General features: G+C 51.6%; 1 protein-coding gene across 5 annotated transcripts; it reads right to left on the bottom strand.

Annotated features, from left to right (window-relative positions):
* Positions 1 to 9,404: 9,404 nt before the first annotated feature.
* On the bottom strand, positions 9,405 to 15,422 carry MAMSTR (MEF2 activating motif and SAP domain containing transcriptional regulator). 5 transcript variants are annotated; one of them, XM_072772347.1, is made up of 11 exons: positions 15,232 to 15,422; positions 15,067 to 15,103; positions 14,645 to 14,969; positions 13,439 to 13,477; positions 12,415 to 12,596; positions 12,052 to 12,236; positions 11,659 to 11,761; positions 11,259 to 11,453; positions 10,778 to 10,993; positions 10,647 to 10,701; positions 9,405 to 10,461 (listed from the first exon to the last, which is right to left on the bottom strand). In XM_072772347.1, the coding sequence occupies exons 3-11, from the start codon at positions 14,700 to 14,702 to the stop codon at positions 10,178 to 10,180; spliced, it is 1,317 nt and encodes a 438-aa protein (XP_072628448.1). In that variant the 5' UTR covers positions 14,703 to 14,969; positions 15,067 to 15,103; positions 15,232 to 15,422; the 3' UTR covers positions 9,405 to 10,177. The 5 variants fall into 5 exon arrangements, with proteins under 5 accessions (XP_072628448.1, XP_072628463.1, XP_072628468.1 ...); XM_072772362.1 differs by having other exon boundaries at positions 14,645 to 14,789; XM_072772367.1 differs by lacking the exon at positions 15,067 to 15,103 and having other exon boundaries at positions 14,645 to 14,789.
* Positions 15,423 to 15,934: the final 512 nt, after the last annotated feature.

Here is a 15,934-nt window from a genome sequence, read left to right as displayed (position 1 = left end):
GGCCTGGGATCAAGCCCTGCATCAGGCTCCCTGCTCAGTAGAGAGTTTGCTTCTCCCTTTCTCTCTCTCTCTGCCTCTCCCCCTGCTTGCGCTCACATGCTCTCTCTCTCTCAAATAAAGTCTTTAAATAAGTCCTTAATTAATTTGCTTATAAATCTGGTATTCTCTCTTTCAGTGTACATTGCAAATGTACTGGGGGAAGGCACATTTTACATGCTGGTAAATTAAAACAACATCATGGTTGTCATTTCCAAAGATGGCCATGACAATATGTCCCCTCAATTTCAACCACCCAAATCTTTCCCTGCCCCTCTCCATCTCAGTAAATGGCACTATTTACTTCAACCAAAAACGTAACTTACTCTTGATTCTTCCTTTCACATTCCATCCAGCAGCAAGTTCTGTCAGCTTTACCTTCAGAACTTACCCTGAATCAGACCTTCTTTCCTTCATCTATCATCACTACTCTATCCAAGTCACTACCATCTTTGCCTGGACACCTACAAAAGTCTCTTTTAAAACAAACTAAGGAGGGCAGCCGCGGTGGCTCAGTGGTTTAGCGCCAGCTTCAGCCCGGGGCATGATCCTGGAGACCCAGGATCGAGTCCCATGTTGGGCTCCCTGCATGGAGTCTGCTTGCTTCTCCCTCTGCTTCTCTCTCTCTCTCTGTGAGTCTCTCATGAATAAATAAATAGAATTTTTTAAAAAATAAAACAAACTAAGGGGCGCTTGGGTGGCTTAGTTGGTTAAGTGTCCAACTCTTGATTTCTCAGGTCATGATCTCAGGGTCATGTGATCATGCCCTGAGTTGGGCTCCTTCAGAGAGGAGGCTGCTTCTCTCTCCCTCTGCCCCTCCCCCCAACTCATGCTCTCTCTTTCTCTCTCTCTAAAATAAATAAATCTTAAAAGAGAAAAAAAAAAAAACCACTAACTAAACTGGGGCACCTGACTGGCTCAGATGGTAGAGCATCCAACTCTTGACCTTGGGGTCGAGTTCAAGCCTACTTAAAAAATAAAGTGTGTGTGTGAGAGAGAGAGAGAGAGAGAGAGAGATTCTGTATCACAATGATAAGAAACCTATGATGTAAAGAGTATATTTGAAGATATGCCTTGAAGGATGAATTCAACTGAGTTTCACTGCTACCAAGCAATGATGGTGGACCAGTGGAGTCATGGCAGAAGTGAGGTAAAAAGACCAGTGAGATCTCCAGATTTAAAGATTTACCATAAAGCTAAAGTCACTGTGACAAAGTTGTACTGGCATAAAAGATAGACAAATGGGCTCCAATGAAGAGTTCAGAAATAGACCACATATATATGGTCACTTGATTTATGACAAAAATATCAAGAGTTCAGTGGAAGGATGAACGAGCTTCTCAATAAATGGAAGCAATCCAATATCCACATGGAAAAAGTGAACTTGACCCTTTCCTCACACGATTCACAAACATTAATTCAAGATGGATCACAGACCAAATCGTGAAAACTAAAAGCCTAATTCTAGAATAAAACATGGGAGAAAGGTTCATGACATTGAGATGAGCAAAGGTTTCTTTCCTTTCTTTTTCCTTCCTTCCTTCCTTCCTTCCTTCCTTCCTTCCTTCCTTCCTTCCTTCCTTCCTTCCCTCCCTCCCTCCCTCCCTCCCTCCTTCCTTCCTTTTTTATGATTCCCCCTTCAGGGGGATTTCCTTTTTTTTTTTTTAAGTGACCTCTATAGCCAACATGGGGCTTGAACTCACAATCACCAGATCAGACACCCCAGAGTCTCACATACTAACAGCTGAGCCAGCCAGGCACCTTAGTTTCTTAACTAATACACACACACACACATACAAAAACAAAAAACAAAAAACCAGTAGCCACAGAAAAACTAATAAACTGGACATCTTCCTAGAGACCCCTCACTAATTCCTGGCTCTTAACTGCATGATCACAAGATACCTGATTCATAATCTAGTGTAGAATTTTATTTGGGGTCCAGTGAACACACCAATATCATCTGTCTCCTATTCTGTATCTTGCATCCTCCATGACATCATACCATCTCCATTCTCCAGATTTTCCTTTTTTTTTTTTTTCTTCCATTCTCCAGATTTTCTAAAATCAATTGCAGACAGAGTAAAACTAATCTGGTCCATATGCTTCAGATATTTATGATCTTATTTTTTAAAAGATTTTATTGATTTATTTGACAGAGAGCACAAGTAGATAGAGCAGCAGGCAGAGAGAGAGAAGCAGGCTCCCCACTAAGCAGAGAGCCTAATGTTGGCCTCGATCCCACTGAGTCATCCAGGCACCCCAGCTATTTATTATCTTAAAGATACATTGTTATATATTATAAGCCATGAGGGGCCTGAGCTGGGAGAGGGCAGTAATATTTCATAAAGAACTTGAGGCTGGTTTGTCTGCTTAGAATGGCACCTGTTATGAACTGAACTGTGTCTCCCAAAAGGGATTATGTTGAAGTCCTGGTCCTGACTCCCAGGACCTGTGAATGTAATTTATTTGGAAGTGGAATTTGTGTAAATGTAGCCAAGATAAGGTCAGTTTAGGGTGGATCCTAATGCAAAATGATTGTACTTAGGAAAAGGGGATATTTGGGCATACGACCTGAAAGAGACACAGAAGGAACATACCATGTGAAGGTAGAGATCAGAGTGACTCATATCTATAAGCCAAAGAATGCCAACAATTTCTCCAGCAAACCACCAGGAGCTAGGAAAGAAGCAGGGAGCAAAATCCCCCTCACGGCCCTCAAGGAAATGACCCTGCCTGACATCTGATTATATCAGATTTCTGGCCTCAGGACTTTGAGACAATCAATTTCTGTTGTTGAAGCCACTGAGTTTGGGGTGCTTTGCTACAGTGGCCCTGGAAACCACTGTAGCACCTAAGAAAGTAGGGAAGTGGAGAGTTGTTTCTGGTGGCTTTGTGGAGTTTCTTCACTTAACCAAACTTCAGTAGAATGCTAGCTGCTGCTTTTCTTTCGTTTTCATTTAAATTATGTTCAAGTACTGACACTCCCTAGGGTTCTGTCCCTGGCCCCTTGTTCTCCCTGGAGAATTTCATGGTTTCATATACTGTATATAAAGGGACTCCCATGTTTTTATTTTAGGGCCAGAAACTTCTTTTTATACCAAAAAACAAACAAGTTAAGCAATAGAATAACTACTGTAAATATTCCAAAAGGAAAGAGTGCTGAGGAGGACAGATTCTAGCAGATGTTTTAAAATAATGTTAACCCTCAATAAATAGGGGCACCTGAGTGGCTCAGTTGGTTGAGCGTCTGCTTTCGGCTTGGGTCGTCATCCCGGGGATCCTGGGATGGAGCCCCTTGTGGGGCCCCGGGCTCAGCAGGGCATATGCTTCTCCCTCTGCCCTGCCCCCTGCTCCTGCTCTCGCTCACTTGTGTTCTCATTTAAATTATTATTTAAATAAATAAATAAAGTCTTTTAAAAAATCCTCAATAAATAAAAACAATGTGATCCTAGCATATGGAAAATCAAGTCACTGCCTAGAAATGTCAGAAATAGACAGAAACCCATTTGGTAATTTAACATATGTTGAGGGTAGCTCTGCAAAGTAGTGGCGAAAAGATGGATTCTTAACAAATAACGAGCCATCTGGGGGGGGTGAAAGCAAGCCTTTAAAAGAAAAACAACATAAATTTAAGCCTTAAATGCTTTTTTTGTAGGGTATTTATTTATTATTTATGATAGTCACAGAGAGAGAGAGAGAGAGAGAGAGAGAGAGACACACACAGGCAGAGGGAGAAGCAGGCTCCATGCACCAGGAGCCCGACGTGGGACTCGATCCCCGGGCTCCAGGATCGCGCTCTGGGCCAAAGGCAGGCGCCAAACCGCTGCGCCACCCAGGGATCCCTGTAGGGTTTTTTAAATTAAATTTTTATTTAAGTCATCTCTACGGTGTTCGAACTCACCATCCATTATCATGAGTCGCACGCTCCACCGACTGAGCCAACCAGGCGCCTTTACTAAACCTTAACTTTAAAATTAATAAATCTGGGCAGCGCCGGTGGCTCAGCGGTTTAGCGCCCCCTTCAGCCCAGAGTGTGATCCTGGAGACCCAGGATCGAGTCCTACGTCGTCGGGCTCCCTGCATGGAGCCTGCTTCTCCCTCTGCCTCTCTCTCTTTCTCTCTCTCTCTCTCATGAATAAATAAATAAAATCTTTAAGAATAAAATAAATAAATATAAAGTTTATTCATCTTTTTTATTTCTTGCAAATATGGAATTAAGCAAACTTCAGCAAGTTGCTTTTCCTTTATTAGTCTTTTATGCAGTAAACATCTTTCCGGATCTCTTTGGTAGTTGCAAGAGATTCCATTGTAGACATTGATTATGATATATACATACTCCAACTAAAGGTATTTTTGTGGTTCCTCTTTTTTTTTTTTCTACTACAAATAATGCTACGGAGAATGTCCTTGTATTCATCACTATTGGCTATAGCGCAGGAAATCTTTTTTTTTTTTTTAAGATTTTATTTTTTTATTCATGAGAGAGACACAGAGAGAGGCAGAGACATAGGCAGAGGGAGATGCAGGCTCCCTGCAGGGAGCCCGATGTGGGACTCGATCCTGGACCCCAGGATCATGACCTGAGCCGAAGGCAGATGCCCAACTGCTGAGCCACCCAGGTGCCCTGAAAATACAATTTCTAAACAATATTCACCCACTTCACAGCCGCACTGATCATGACAGCCCAAACCACGCAGCAACTCAAGCGTATGAAGGGATAAACAAAATGAGGCGGATCCATACGATGGAACATTATTCAGCTGTGAAAAGCAAAGTGCCAACAACTGCTACAACCTGTAACAGCATGAAAATATTATGCTGCGTGAAAGAAGCCACATACAATGGGCCACATATAATCTCATTTATAGGAAACGTCAGAGTAGACAAATCCATAGAGACAACTGATCAGTGGAAGCCGAGGGGGAGGGAAGAGAGGTTTGAGGAAAAAAATGGGCAGTGATTGCTAATGGGTATGGAGTTTCTTTCAATGGTGATGAAAATGCTCTCCTAATTTTTAAAGAATCATCATGTTTCTCTCATTTCTCATCATGTTTCTCTCATTTCTCATCATGTTTCTGAGATTCCTCTACATTCTTGCAGGAATCAATCACTTCCAGTCTTTTCACCGCTGAGAAGTACTCCACTGTGCAGATGTGCCACGGGTCGTCAATCTGTGTCTTTATTTGATGTGTACTCAGGTTATTTCCAGTTTGGGGCTATAGTGAATAATGCTGTTATCAACACTGGTGTATAAATCTCTGTGTAAACATAGGTTATTAGGGCACCTGGCTGGCTCAGTGGTTGAGCGTCTGTGTTTGGCTCAGGGCATGATCCTGGAGACCTGGGATCGAGTCCTGAGTCAGGCTCCCTGCATGGAGCCTGCTTCTCCCTCTGCCTGTGTCTCTGCCTCTCTCTGTGTGTCTATCATGAATAAATAAATACAAGCTAAAAAAACAAACAAAAAACAAAACAACAACAAAACCCCACAAGTTACCATTTCTCTTGAGAAAATACATAGGAGTGAGGCCTTCTATGAGGGCAAAGAGGAGAAAGGGCTTGTCTGGGGTCCCCTGCCAGGTAAGGGCTGGGCTCAAAGTCTGAACGCAGGTTTGGCACCACACATGGATGCAGCCACGCAACAGAGGAGTGGAAGTCAATCCATTCCAGGGGTCAATGACAACTGCTACAACCTAATGCGGACCTGTCCTATGCCAGGCATGGTTCTAAGTGATCTGCATACATTAACTCATTTATTTCTCAGTCAACCCCAAGGAGAAAGAACTAGTGCTCTTGTCCCCATCATAAAGATGAGAATATTTGTAAAAAAAAAAAAAAAAAAAAAAAAAAAAAAAAAAGATGAGAATACTGGGCGGGGGGTGGGAATGAATGGGTGACGGGCACTGGGGGTTATTCTGTATGTTAGTAAATTGAACACCAATAAAAAATAAATTAAAAAAAAAAAAAAAAAGATGAGAATACTAAGGCCAGGGAGGTTAAATTGGTTGCTATAGGCCACATAGAGTGATGGAGAGATGAGTCCACCTAGATCGATCTGGCCCCAGAGATGAAACTTTCAGCCATTGTGGCACCTGCCCCTGCATCATCCACTCCTGGGGGTGTTTCCCAGGGAAATCCTTTCATGCTCTGTACAGGGCTGTGCTCGATGATGATGGTGGTGGTGGTGGTGGTGATGATGGATGGTGATGGTCTTGGGATGGCTGGTGGAGTTGGATGCTAGGGGGTCATCCCCTCAAGGTGTGCGTAGAGGGAAAATAGGTGGAGGTAAAATGCCGAATGGAAGTCAGTGATTGGAAGCAGCAGACTAGGTATGTGGTAACACAGACAGGGAGGGAGGGAGGAACAGAAAGGGGAAGGGGAGGAGGAGAAAGAGAAAAAATAAAATAAAATATATTGTCCAGTCTACTCAATGTATCCTTCTCGAGAATACGTCTATCAAATGAATTGAAAATTTGGGTAATTTGTCAAATATATTCTAGGTCTTTCTCATGTGTCTGCTGAGCTCAGGGGATGGCAACATGGCACTGGGGCTCCCCTGGGGCTGCTCTCCCCATCTTCCTGTGCCTCCACTGTGGTCCAGACCTTGGGGGGCAACCCAGCCCTCTCCCTGGGGGCAGGAGGGAACAACCGGAATGTCTGGAGAAGGGTTGGGTGACAGGTGGTGGGGAATGTAGGGTCCAAGCTCTTCTGTCTCTGGGTTCATTTTTTTTTTTTTTTAATTTTTATTTATGATAGTCACAGAGAGAGAGAGAGAGAGAGAGAGAGAGAGCGAGAGAGGCAGAGACACACGCAGAGGGAGAAGCAGGCTCCATGCACCGGGAGCCCGACGCGGGATTCGATCCCGGGTCTCCAGGATCGCGCCCTGGGCCAAAGGCAGGCGCCAAACCGCTGCGCCACTCAGGGATCCCTGTCTCTGGGTTCAAACGTGCACACTCGACCCAAGACCCAAGCCTGTGCATGTCTTTCAAATCTCCACCTACCAGAGAATTCCTTACCCACTCCCCGCTAGCCCTGACTCCCTCTGGGATTGATCTCCTCTGGACACAGGAGAGATGGGAACAGAGTCACAAGCTCAGAGTCAGGCAGAGATGGAGATAGACCGAGGCCCCACCACACCCCTTCTTAATCTTTCCAGGGCTGATGGCGCCCCTTGAGCACCAATTTTCAGCTTGACAAGAAGGCCCCCACAGGCCTCAGCTGCCACAGGCCTCCAGCCCCAAATTCTGCACAGTCTTGACCTCCCCCAGGCCACTCCTCTGACCACCCTGTCTTTTCCCCACGGCTTCTGGTACTTTCTAGGAGTTACAGCCCCTTTGCTGTGAAAACACTCATCACCCTACACTGGAACTCTATTTGTGCAAATGTCTGAGCTTCACCAGAGCAGAGACCGAGGCTCTATTTCTTCAACTCCAAGGGCACAAGCTGGACTCATGAACCTGACTTAAAGTGCCTCTCCAACACCTTTCATCTGTGTGGCATTGGGCACAGTGCTCCCCACACCTCTGGTCTTCCACAATCTCATGGGCAAAGTGAGGATGACAAATCCTACCCGATTGCCTTTGCCTCGTGGTAAAGTGCTCTTGTTCCCTTGCCTGTTCTGTGGTGAATCTCTAATGCCCGCCAGGGTTTACAACATCGGGGACCTAGAATAATCATGGATCAGCAGCTAATAATGGTGATTCATATTTGCCAGCATGTCTCCCATGCCAGGTCCAGCTCATAGGAAGTCTCAGTGAGTACAGTATTTCGTCCACACTGGGCTGTAGGGACACGTGAGAAAATGGACAGCCAGACAAGGGGAAGTCACTGGCTCTGGGTCCGGTCACCGGTCACTGATCTGAGGTCCTTTTCCACCTAAACCCTCTCCCAGGCTCTGTATACCCAGGCTCTCATCTATGTGTTCTATGCGTTCATTATGGCTTTTTATTTCCTGCATGTGCTTTGACGTCTGAGGGACTGCCCTTCCCAGGGACAGCCAATTCCCAGAGATGATCAAGGGCTCAGTCAGGAGCATGCCTTGCACATGGAAACCAACCAATCCAGAGCCCAGACCCCCAACCACTATCCTTTATGAGCTCTTAGACTCTGGGCCACTATCCCTTTGCCTAAGCACTCCAGGACCACATTCCAGACATCTAGGGACAACCCCGAAACCCCAGAGCCAGCCCACTTACCCTGCCTCCCCTGTTCCTTCCCTGAGAAACCACAATAGTCTCTTGCCCAGAGCTCCACCTTCCCCTTCGTCCTCCTGAGGACGTGGGCACTTCCCTCAAGTGCTTGACACACCCCCTTCTTTGGGAATCTGTAAGAATAACAAACTTTTTTTTTTTTTTTAAAGTAGGTTCCACGCCCAGTGTGGAGCCCAACACGGGACTTGAACTCATGACCCTGAGATGGAAACTTGAGCTGAGATCACAAGTCAGGCACTAGACTCATAACCTGAGCCACCCAGGCATCCCAACAAAGGATCTTTTCAATCTGATCCTTGGCTTCCCCACACCTGAATAACAATAAAACCTACATTTTGCAAGACTTTGCTGCTAATGGCCTACTCTGGGACCTTCTTCCCAGGACTGCCGTGAGGTTCAAGGTACCTGGGAGTCTATATCCCCCTCTGTCCTCATGACCCATGGCCCAAAACTGATGAGGAGAGGGGGATAGTGGAATCTCCAAATATGGTCCCCAATGACCATGCCCCCAACGTTCATACATCAGCATAGTCCCCTCCCATAATCAGCCAGCCTGACTTGAATTAGCCAATGGAATGTGTTGAAGGTGACACTGGGCCATTTCTGTGCTCAGTCTTTATGAGACTGGCAGCTTCTGTTTCCCCCATGAGTAATACTCACTTTGGAGGACCCTGAGCTACCATGGAGGGAGTCCAGGTACCCTGCTGGAGAGACCACGTGGAGAGGGGGAGCACTGAGGCCACTCAGAGATAAACAGGAGTGCAGATGTCCTGCAGCCGAGCTGACTCCAGCCTACTTGCCATTCCTGGCAAGGTGCTAGACATGTCTGAGCCATCTTGGATTTTCCAGCCCAGTTGGACCCTAAAATGGCTACAGCCCTGGTCATATGGTGCCTCAGAATTGCTTTGCTGAGCCAGTCAGCCCATGAAATTGTGAGTGATCACAAACAGTTATTATTTTAAGACTCTAACTTTGGGGACTCCTGGGGGGCTCAGTGGTTGAGTGCCTGCCTTCAGCTCAGGTTGTGATCCTAGGGTCCTGCATAGGGCTCCCCGCAGGGAGCCTACTTCTCCTTCTGCCTATGTCTCTGCTTCTCTCTCTGTGTCTCTCATGAATAAATAAATAAAATCTAAAATAAAAGAAAGAGAAAAATGACTCTAACTTTGGGGGAAGCTTGTTATTCAGCAATAGAAAACCCAAACAGGGATCTCCGTCTGCCTCAAAAGCCTAGCTCCCTTTGCCTCAGGGCAGGAAAGTCTGCAACTTAATTTATCCTCCAGAGCTCCCCACAGGATCTCGGCGAGATTGGGACCTCACCTGAAGTTATACGCTTGCTAGTCTTCCCCTTCACTGTCCAGTTTCCTCTGCTCCTTTTTGGTTTCTCCTTGGAGCATTTCTTTAGAAAATCATGGGCATGTGATTTTTGTCTCGGCTCTGCTTCCAAGAGAATCTGACCTCAGACACAGCAGCGCTTCTGATATTCTCTCTTCCAACCAGAAGCCAAGGCTCTGGCTCCCTATTCTCCCTCTCCACTCTTCCCTGCCCCTCTCCTACATCCAAAAAACACAGACCACCTTCCAGACTCCCATCTAGTTGGTGGCATGGGAGAGAAGAAGGTGGGAACAAAGACATCCAAGAGGTCTCCGAAGGAAGCAGCAAGCAGCTTGTTTGCCCTGGCCAGCAGCAAGTGACACCTCCCTGCCCCCAACCACACAGCTACCGAGGGGATCATATGGAGGTCAGGCAGGCAAGAGTCAGGCGGTTGGCATGTCAGCAGCAGTTCAGGGGCCAGGTGGGGAGGAGAGTCATCTCTGATTCTGTGTCGGTGGTGGGAGGGGCTCTGCCGGTTGTCCCAACCTCTCCCTGGGAAGTCTGTCTCTGTGACCTTCCTACCCCCACCAGCTGTCCGTCCCTGGAAACCCCAGAATCCATCACCATGGATCCTCCAGGAGGTCCCACAGCCGCTTGCCACTGGAGTCCGATAAGTCAGCAGAGAAGATGCTGGGGGCTGGGGGGCCACAGCCTAGCAGGGGACCCCCACTCAGAGCCTCCAGCCAGTCCAAGGAGTCTGTGGGGCCCCTGGGAGAGAGGGACGGGGAGTTTGTGGGGGATGGGAGTGAGGAAGAGAAGACAGATGAGAGGCCTTCAGAGTCCGGGGAGGGGGACAGCACGTCGAAGGAGCCGGGGAAGTCCAGGGGAATGGGGGGCAGCGGGTCTGCAGGAAAAGGAATGGAGTGTGAGCTTAGGAAGGCAGAGACCCGCACCTCACTCCGTTATTCCTCGTTTCCAGAAATCTAAGTCCCCAGCCCACTCCTCCCTGCAACCCAAGACTTCAGACCCCAACCCCTTCCTCTCTTGGACTAGAACTCCAGAACCTCAGTCTAGAAGTTCGACTCTTACCTTCAGGCTCCACTTGATCCTCCAGGATGTCCTCAATGCCGCGGTTGGGAAGCAACTGCGGACGGGCAGAAGCTGCGTGAGCCAGGATCCCGCCCCATCCTGACCGAGACCCCTTGCCCGCCCCCACGCACCTGCGCCCGGCGGATGGCTTCCTGCAGCTCCTCCTCCAGTGTCAGGGCCGCTGCGGGCGGTGCCGAGGAAGGGGTCGGTGCCGGAGCCGCAGCGAGAGCGGGAGCCGGAGCCGGAGCCGGAGCCGGAGCCGGAGCCGGAGCGGGAGCCGGAGAAGTCGCAGGGGTTTCCGCGGCACGTGCAGGAGGCGGAGCGCAAGAATTTGGGCTCGCCTTGAGCTAGAACCGCACAGAGGAGCTCCCATAAGCCACGCCCACCGGGCGCAACCCCACCCCTCGCCACCTGTGGCTCCGCCCCTTGGCCCCTTCCCGGCCCGCCCTCGGTGCCGCCCTGTATTCTCATTGGCTTCTCTTCCCTCGGATCCTCCCATTTTGCTCTTAACCACGCCCCCCACATCCCATTGGCTAGTCTTCTTTCGACTTCCCGCCCCGTCCCGCTTTGTCTTCTCCTCACTGGTCCACACGCGCGTAGCCCCGCCCTCACCGAGCCCTGCCGCCGGACGGCTCCCAGAGCCTTGGGCCTGAGGCGCGGCCAGGGAGCACCCGCGGGACCGTCCTCGCGCCGCGGCTTCGGCCGCTCGCGGGGCAGGGCGCCGCCGCGCATGCGCTCCAGGAGCATCGACTTAGTCCCAGACACCGGGAGGCCCTGCAGGCGCAGCTGCTGCCGGAGCTCTGAGACCTGGGCGGGTGGGGGGGAAGAGGCCTTGCTGGGAGGGCTCCGGGGCGCAGGCAGGAGCTGGGGATAGACATTTGGAAGCCGCGAGGGGAGGCACTGGGGAGCCGGGCTCCTGGGTCCCTGATGGGGCAGAGGCTGCGGGGTTAGACTTACGGGTACCCACCGAGGGGAGGGCCAGCCTGGGACGTTACCCCCCATGCTCGCTCACCGTCAGCTCCTCCAGTTTAAGGGTCTGAAGTTCCAGCTTGTGTGGAGGGGGTGAGGGGCGGGGGACTCCAGGTGGGGAGGGAGTGAGGGCAGTGGGCTTCATCCTGGCGGTAGTCGTGGGGGAGGGGAACCGCGGTTAGAGGGGGAGGAGAGAGGCAGGGCGTCCCCAGGTTCTCAAAGGCGGCAGGGGCTTGTGAAAAGGAAGGAGAGGGTCCAGACCCCTGGGTCTCCGAAGAGGCTAATTCCTGTGCACAGGACAGGAGGAACCAGAGGCTGTCTTCTAGGGGAGGAACGGGTTGGGGGCTGGAGTCCCCCTGCTCTTGGACTCGGTTTGAGGGAGGAGGGTGCACCGGGGTCTGAATTTCCCCCCAGAGAACAAAAACAGGGATCATACCTGGGAGGTGGCTGCTGTGAGTTTGTCTCTTCCCACAGAGGTGGTCCAGGGGGACCCAGGGCCAACTCTTTGGCCGGGGGGTCTACCCTGGACCCTTGTCTCCGCCCTGGGGGTATGTACTGATGATATGTCAAGTTCCCCTTTGGCTTGGGCTTTCTCCAGTGTTGGGAGATCTTGGGAGACTCCTGAAAAAGCAGGTGTGATGTCATATGGAGCTTCAGCTCCGTCCCCACTCTCCTCCCCAGAGCCTCATGCAAAGTATGGTGTCAGCTTGCCACCACCATTAAAAGGAGCAGAAAGGGCAGCAGCAAGGACGACCAATGCTAGATTCTCAGGGGTACTTCTCACTCGATGGAGACTCACCTTCAGGGACCTCCAAGTGCCGTATTCTGATTCAGGGAGAAGGTCCCCAGGGCTGAGGAGGAAAGGGGTGAGGCCCAAGGGCGAGACTGGGGCTGGGGCTCTGGGGGCCAGAGCGGGGCCTGTGGTTGAGACCCACGGGTCTGGATCCAAGACTGGAGAGGTGGTGAAGGACCCTGAGAGGCCTGTAGACAGCAAGCCAGGCAGACAGGAGCAAGGCTGTGTGGGAAGGAGGGCCCTGGAGGCCTCAGCCCTCAGCCACTGCCCACCCCCCCCATGTGGAAGGGCAGGCCCAGGGAGGGAAACCCCAGTGGTAGCAGCTGAGTGCCCAGGCTCCTGGATCTCAGGGCAAAGGTTCCAGCCTTTTCTATTCTCAAGAAAGGCAGGAATTGGGGCATCTGGGTGGCTCAGTGGTTGAGCATCTGCCTTTCGCTCAGGTAGTGATCCTGGGGGTCCTGGGATCAAGTCCCCAATCAGGCTCCCCACAGGGAGCCTGCTTCTCCCTCTGCCTATGACCCTGCCTCTGTGTGTGTGTGTGTCTTTCATGAATAAATAAATAAAATCTTAAAAAAGAAAAAAAAAAGGCAGGGATTGTCCTTAGTCACCTAGGGGTGTGGTAGCTAAGGATCACAGATTTGGGGTGAGGGGAGTTTTGCTGGGACAGGGGTGGGGCCAGCACTCCTGGTTCTTGAGGAGAGAGAGAAGCTGAAAGCCACATCCTGAGATTCTTTATGTGTGCCAAGTGTGGAGTCTGGGATGCCTGTCTTCTCCAAAGAAACAGGATCTGGATTCATGCATTTTATTGGAGTGAGAGAAGTCACAGAGCAGCAAGCAGAGCTTTTAGGGGTGGGGTGGCCAGAGACCCATACTCTTGGGTTCTCGGGAAAGGACAGGCTAGGGTTTCAGCGTATCCCTGGCATAGGGACTGAGGCTCAGGAACCAGTGTGGGATATCTTGTAGCTGCCCTCCCGGGTACCCCAGGGGTATCAGGCCTCCATCCCCCTCCCTGTCAGGGCCCCACACTTACTTGGGTCCTGATACCGCCTGTGGATCCGAAGCTGGAGCACTATGGAGGAAGGAGGGAGGTGGGAGGAGAAAGGCGGGAAGGGAGTGTCCAGGAGCCTGGCCTGGCAGGCGGTGTGAGCTGCAGTTGTTGGCAGGACACGCGTGCCCAGCCCCCTTACACACCCCATGCAGGCGGGTGGGCCAGCAGCCTGTTCCCTTTCCCGGGCCTCCCGCCTGCTCCTTGCTCCCTGCCAGAGCTGTTCTGGGACTAGGAGCCAGCCAGTGTGCAGGCAGGAGGCTAGCCCTGCCCCCCAGCTCCACCTGCCCCCTTCCCCAGCGTGTGCCCACCCCACCCAAGGCACGATCCTCATCTTGGCAGCCGCATCCATTTGTACTTCACCTCTTCTTGTCCACGTGCTCCAGTGCCCACGAGCCTGCTCCCTTCTGTGTGCCCCTGGGCCTCCCTGCACTTACCCTCTCTGCACACACACTTCCTTGGGCTCTCCTTCTGGCACCTATGGCACTTTTATGCACTTGTACCCTTTGACACACTTCATCCTTGGCTCGCTCTGCCTTGGCACCCACTCGGCCACCTTGACACTAATTTGCACATTCAGGATTTGGCTTCCAGTTCTGGAGTGGGGTTCTCTCTGCACATTTCGCGTGCATTCTCTGGCACACTTTGCTGTTTGCTCACTGGTGTCTTTGCACCAACCCAGCCACGTGAGCATCCTTGTTTGCACACTCATATGCCCTTCAGGGACTGACATCCAGTGCCACTCACTTGCACGCTCTCAGTCCACCTTAGGACCTAAAATACAGCCTTTGACACATCCAAGGTTTGGTAGCTCACTGGCCCCTCACCAGCACTCCCACATTGCTCACACCAAAATCCCCACTCTGCGAACTCCTCCATTTTGCACACAGATCAATTTAGGCCCCTGTTCCTTGGCAGTACCTGATTCTCCACCTTAGCCACCCACTCCTCTCTGTTTACAGGAACATTGCATTATTGGCCATTTGCACACTCACAGAGCCACCAAAATGGAACCCATTTGTTGGGGCCTCTTTTATACACAAGTGACCTTTTGCACAGAAAACACCTGCCTTGTGGGCCCCATGACCCCCTCCCTCTGCCTCACCCACCATACACACTGCCAGAGTTAAGAGCATTTGATCCCAGGACCCCAGAAGACCCCTTCCCTACATGCAGAGAGAAGCCTCTCACCAGATCTGAACTTGGAGCGAATGATTTGGGAGCGCTGAGAGGAAGTTGCGAGAGTCATTGCCAAGGCTGGGATGGAGACCTGGACTGAGGGGAGGACAGGGCCCCCACCGGAGGCAGGGTCAGAGTGGAGGTCAGGAGGCTGTCCCTGCGTGTGAAGGCAGCAGGGAAAGGGCCTCAGAGGCTTAGGAATAGGAGAGGCCTTGAGCCATAACTTCTGGATCCTGAAGAAGGAAGGGCTGGGAGAGGGGACTCCTGACTTTGAGGGCCCCAATTCCTGGAGCCTGGAGGAGGAAAGATTGGGATCTATGAAAGGAGACCCCTGGGCCTGTGAAAGGAGAGGAAGGAAAAGGGGCTGAAGGGACAGAGCTCAACACTCCGAAGGGGCTAGAATCCAACACCCTTGATCAAGAGGGGAGAGCTACCTGGTAGGTTCCTGGGGAATGGAAGGGTCTCTGCCACCTGCATTTGAGAAGGGAGTGGGTGGGTGGGTGTCAGCCACCCTGGTCTGTGAGGAAGGGACTGGGACCAGAGAGGTGCAGAGGAGTTAAGGTGGGCTCCCCCCACCCCTCATCCCAGGGGCTTCTCACCAGGTGGGCTCAGCGCAGCGGTGCTCTGGAGCGGGTTGAGTCCCTGGTCTAGGCTGGAGGCCTCAGGCTCCGCCCCACCAGCTGGGAGCGCCTAGGACGCCCCTTTCGAGGGCGTGCCTGGGGCCTGAGGACGAGGCGCGGGGTTGGGGGGCGGACAGGAGCCCCGCCTGGGACCCTGAGAAGGGGCGGGAGCACAAGCTGGGAGGGACTGGGGCGGGGCGAACGTCGGGGTTCCCTGGGTCGCTCCTCCTCCGCGTCCTGGGGCCTCGGGGTCGGGCGGGGCAGCCACCCGCGGACTGACAGAAGCAGGTGCCTGGAGAGGGGCTCCGAGTGAGCAGCGGGAGCAGGTGGTCGCGACCCGGCCCTGCGGGCAGGTGCCACCTGTCGCTTATTTTTTCCCTGACGCAGCAGCAGGAGTCAGATTTAGGGGAGTGGAAAGTTCAAACTGGAGCCCCGGACTCCTGAGTCGGAGGGAGGAGGGGACTTGGGGACCCGGACTCCCGGGTCTGAGGGAGGAGTGGGTTGGGGGCCCGGACTTCCTGATGTGGAAAACGAGGGTTGCCAGAGCAAGGACAAGAGGTGTTGGGATTCCGCAGGGTGCCCGACAGGCAGAAATGTGCAGATGGGTTCTGGGAACCCAGACTCCTGGGTCTGAGGGAGAGGAGGGTTGGACTATGGCCTCTGGGGTCGAAGGGATTGAAGT

Source organism: Canis lupus, chromosome 1, assembly GCF_048164855.1.
Source record: "Canis lupus baileyi chromosome 1, mCanLup2.hap1, whole genome shotgun sequence".
NCBI lineage: Eukaryota > Metazoa > Chordata > Mammalia > Carnivora > Canidae > Canis > Canis lupus.
This window is presented reverse-complemented; position numbering and strand designations above follow the sequence as displayed.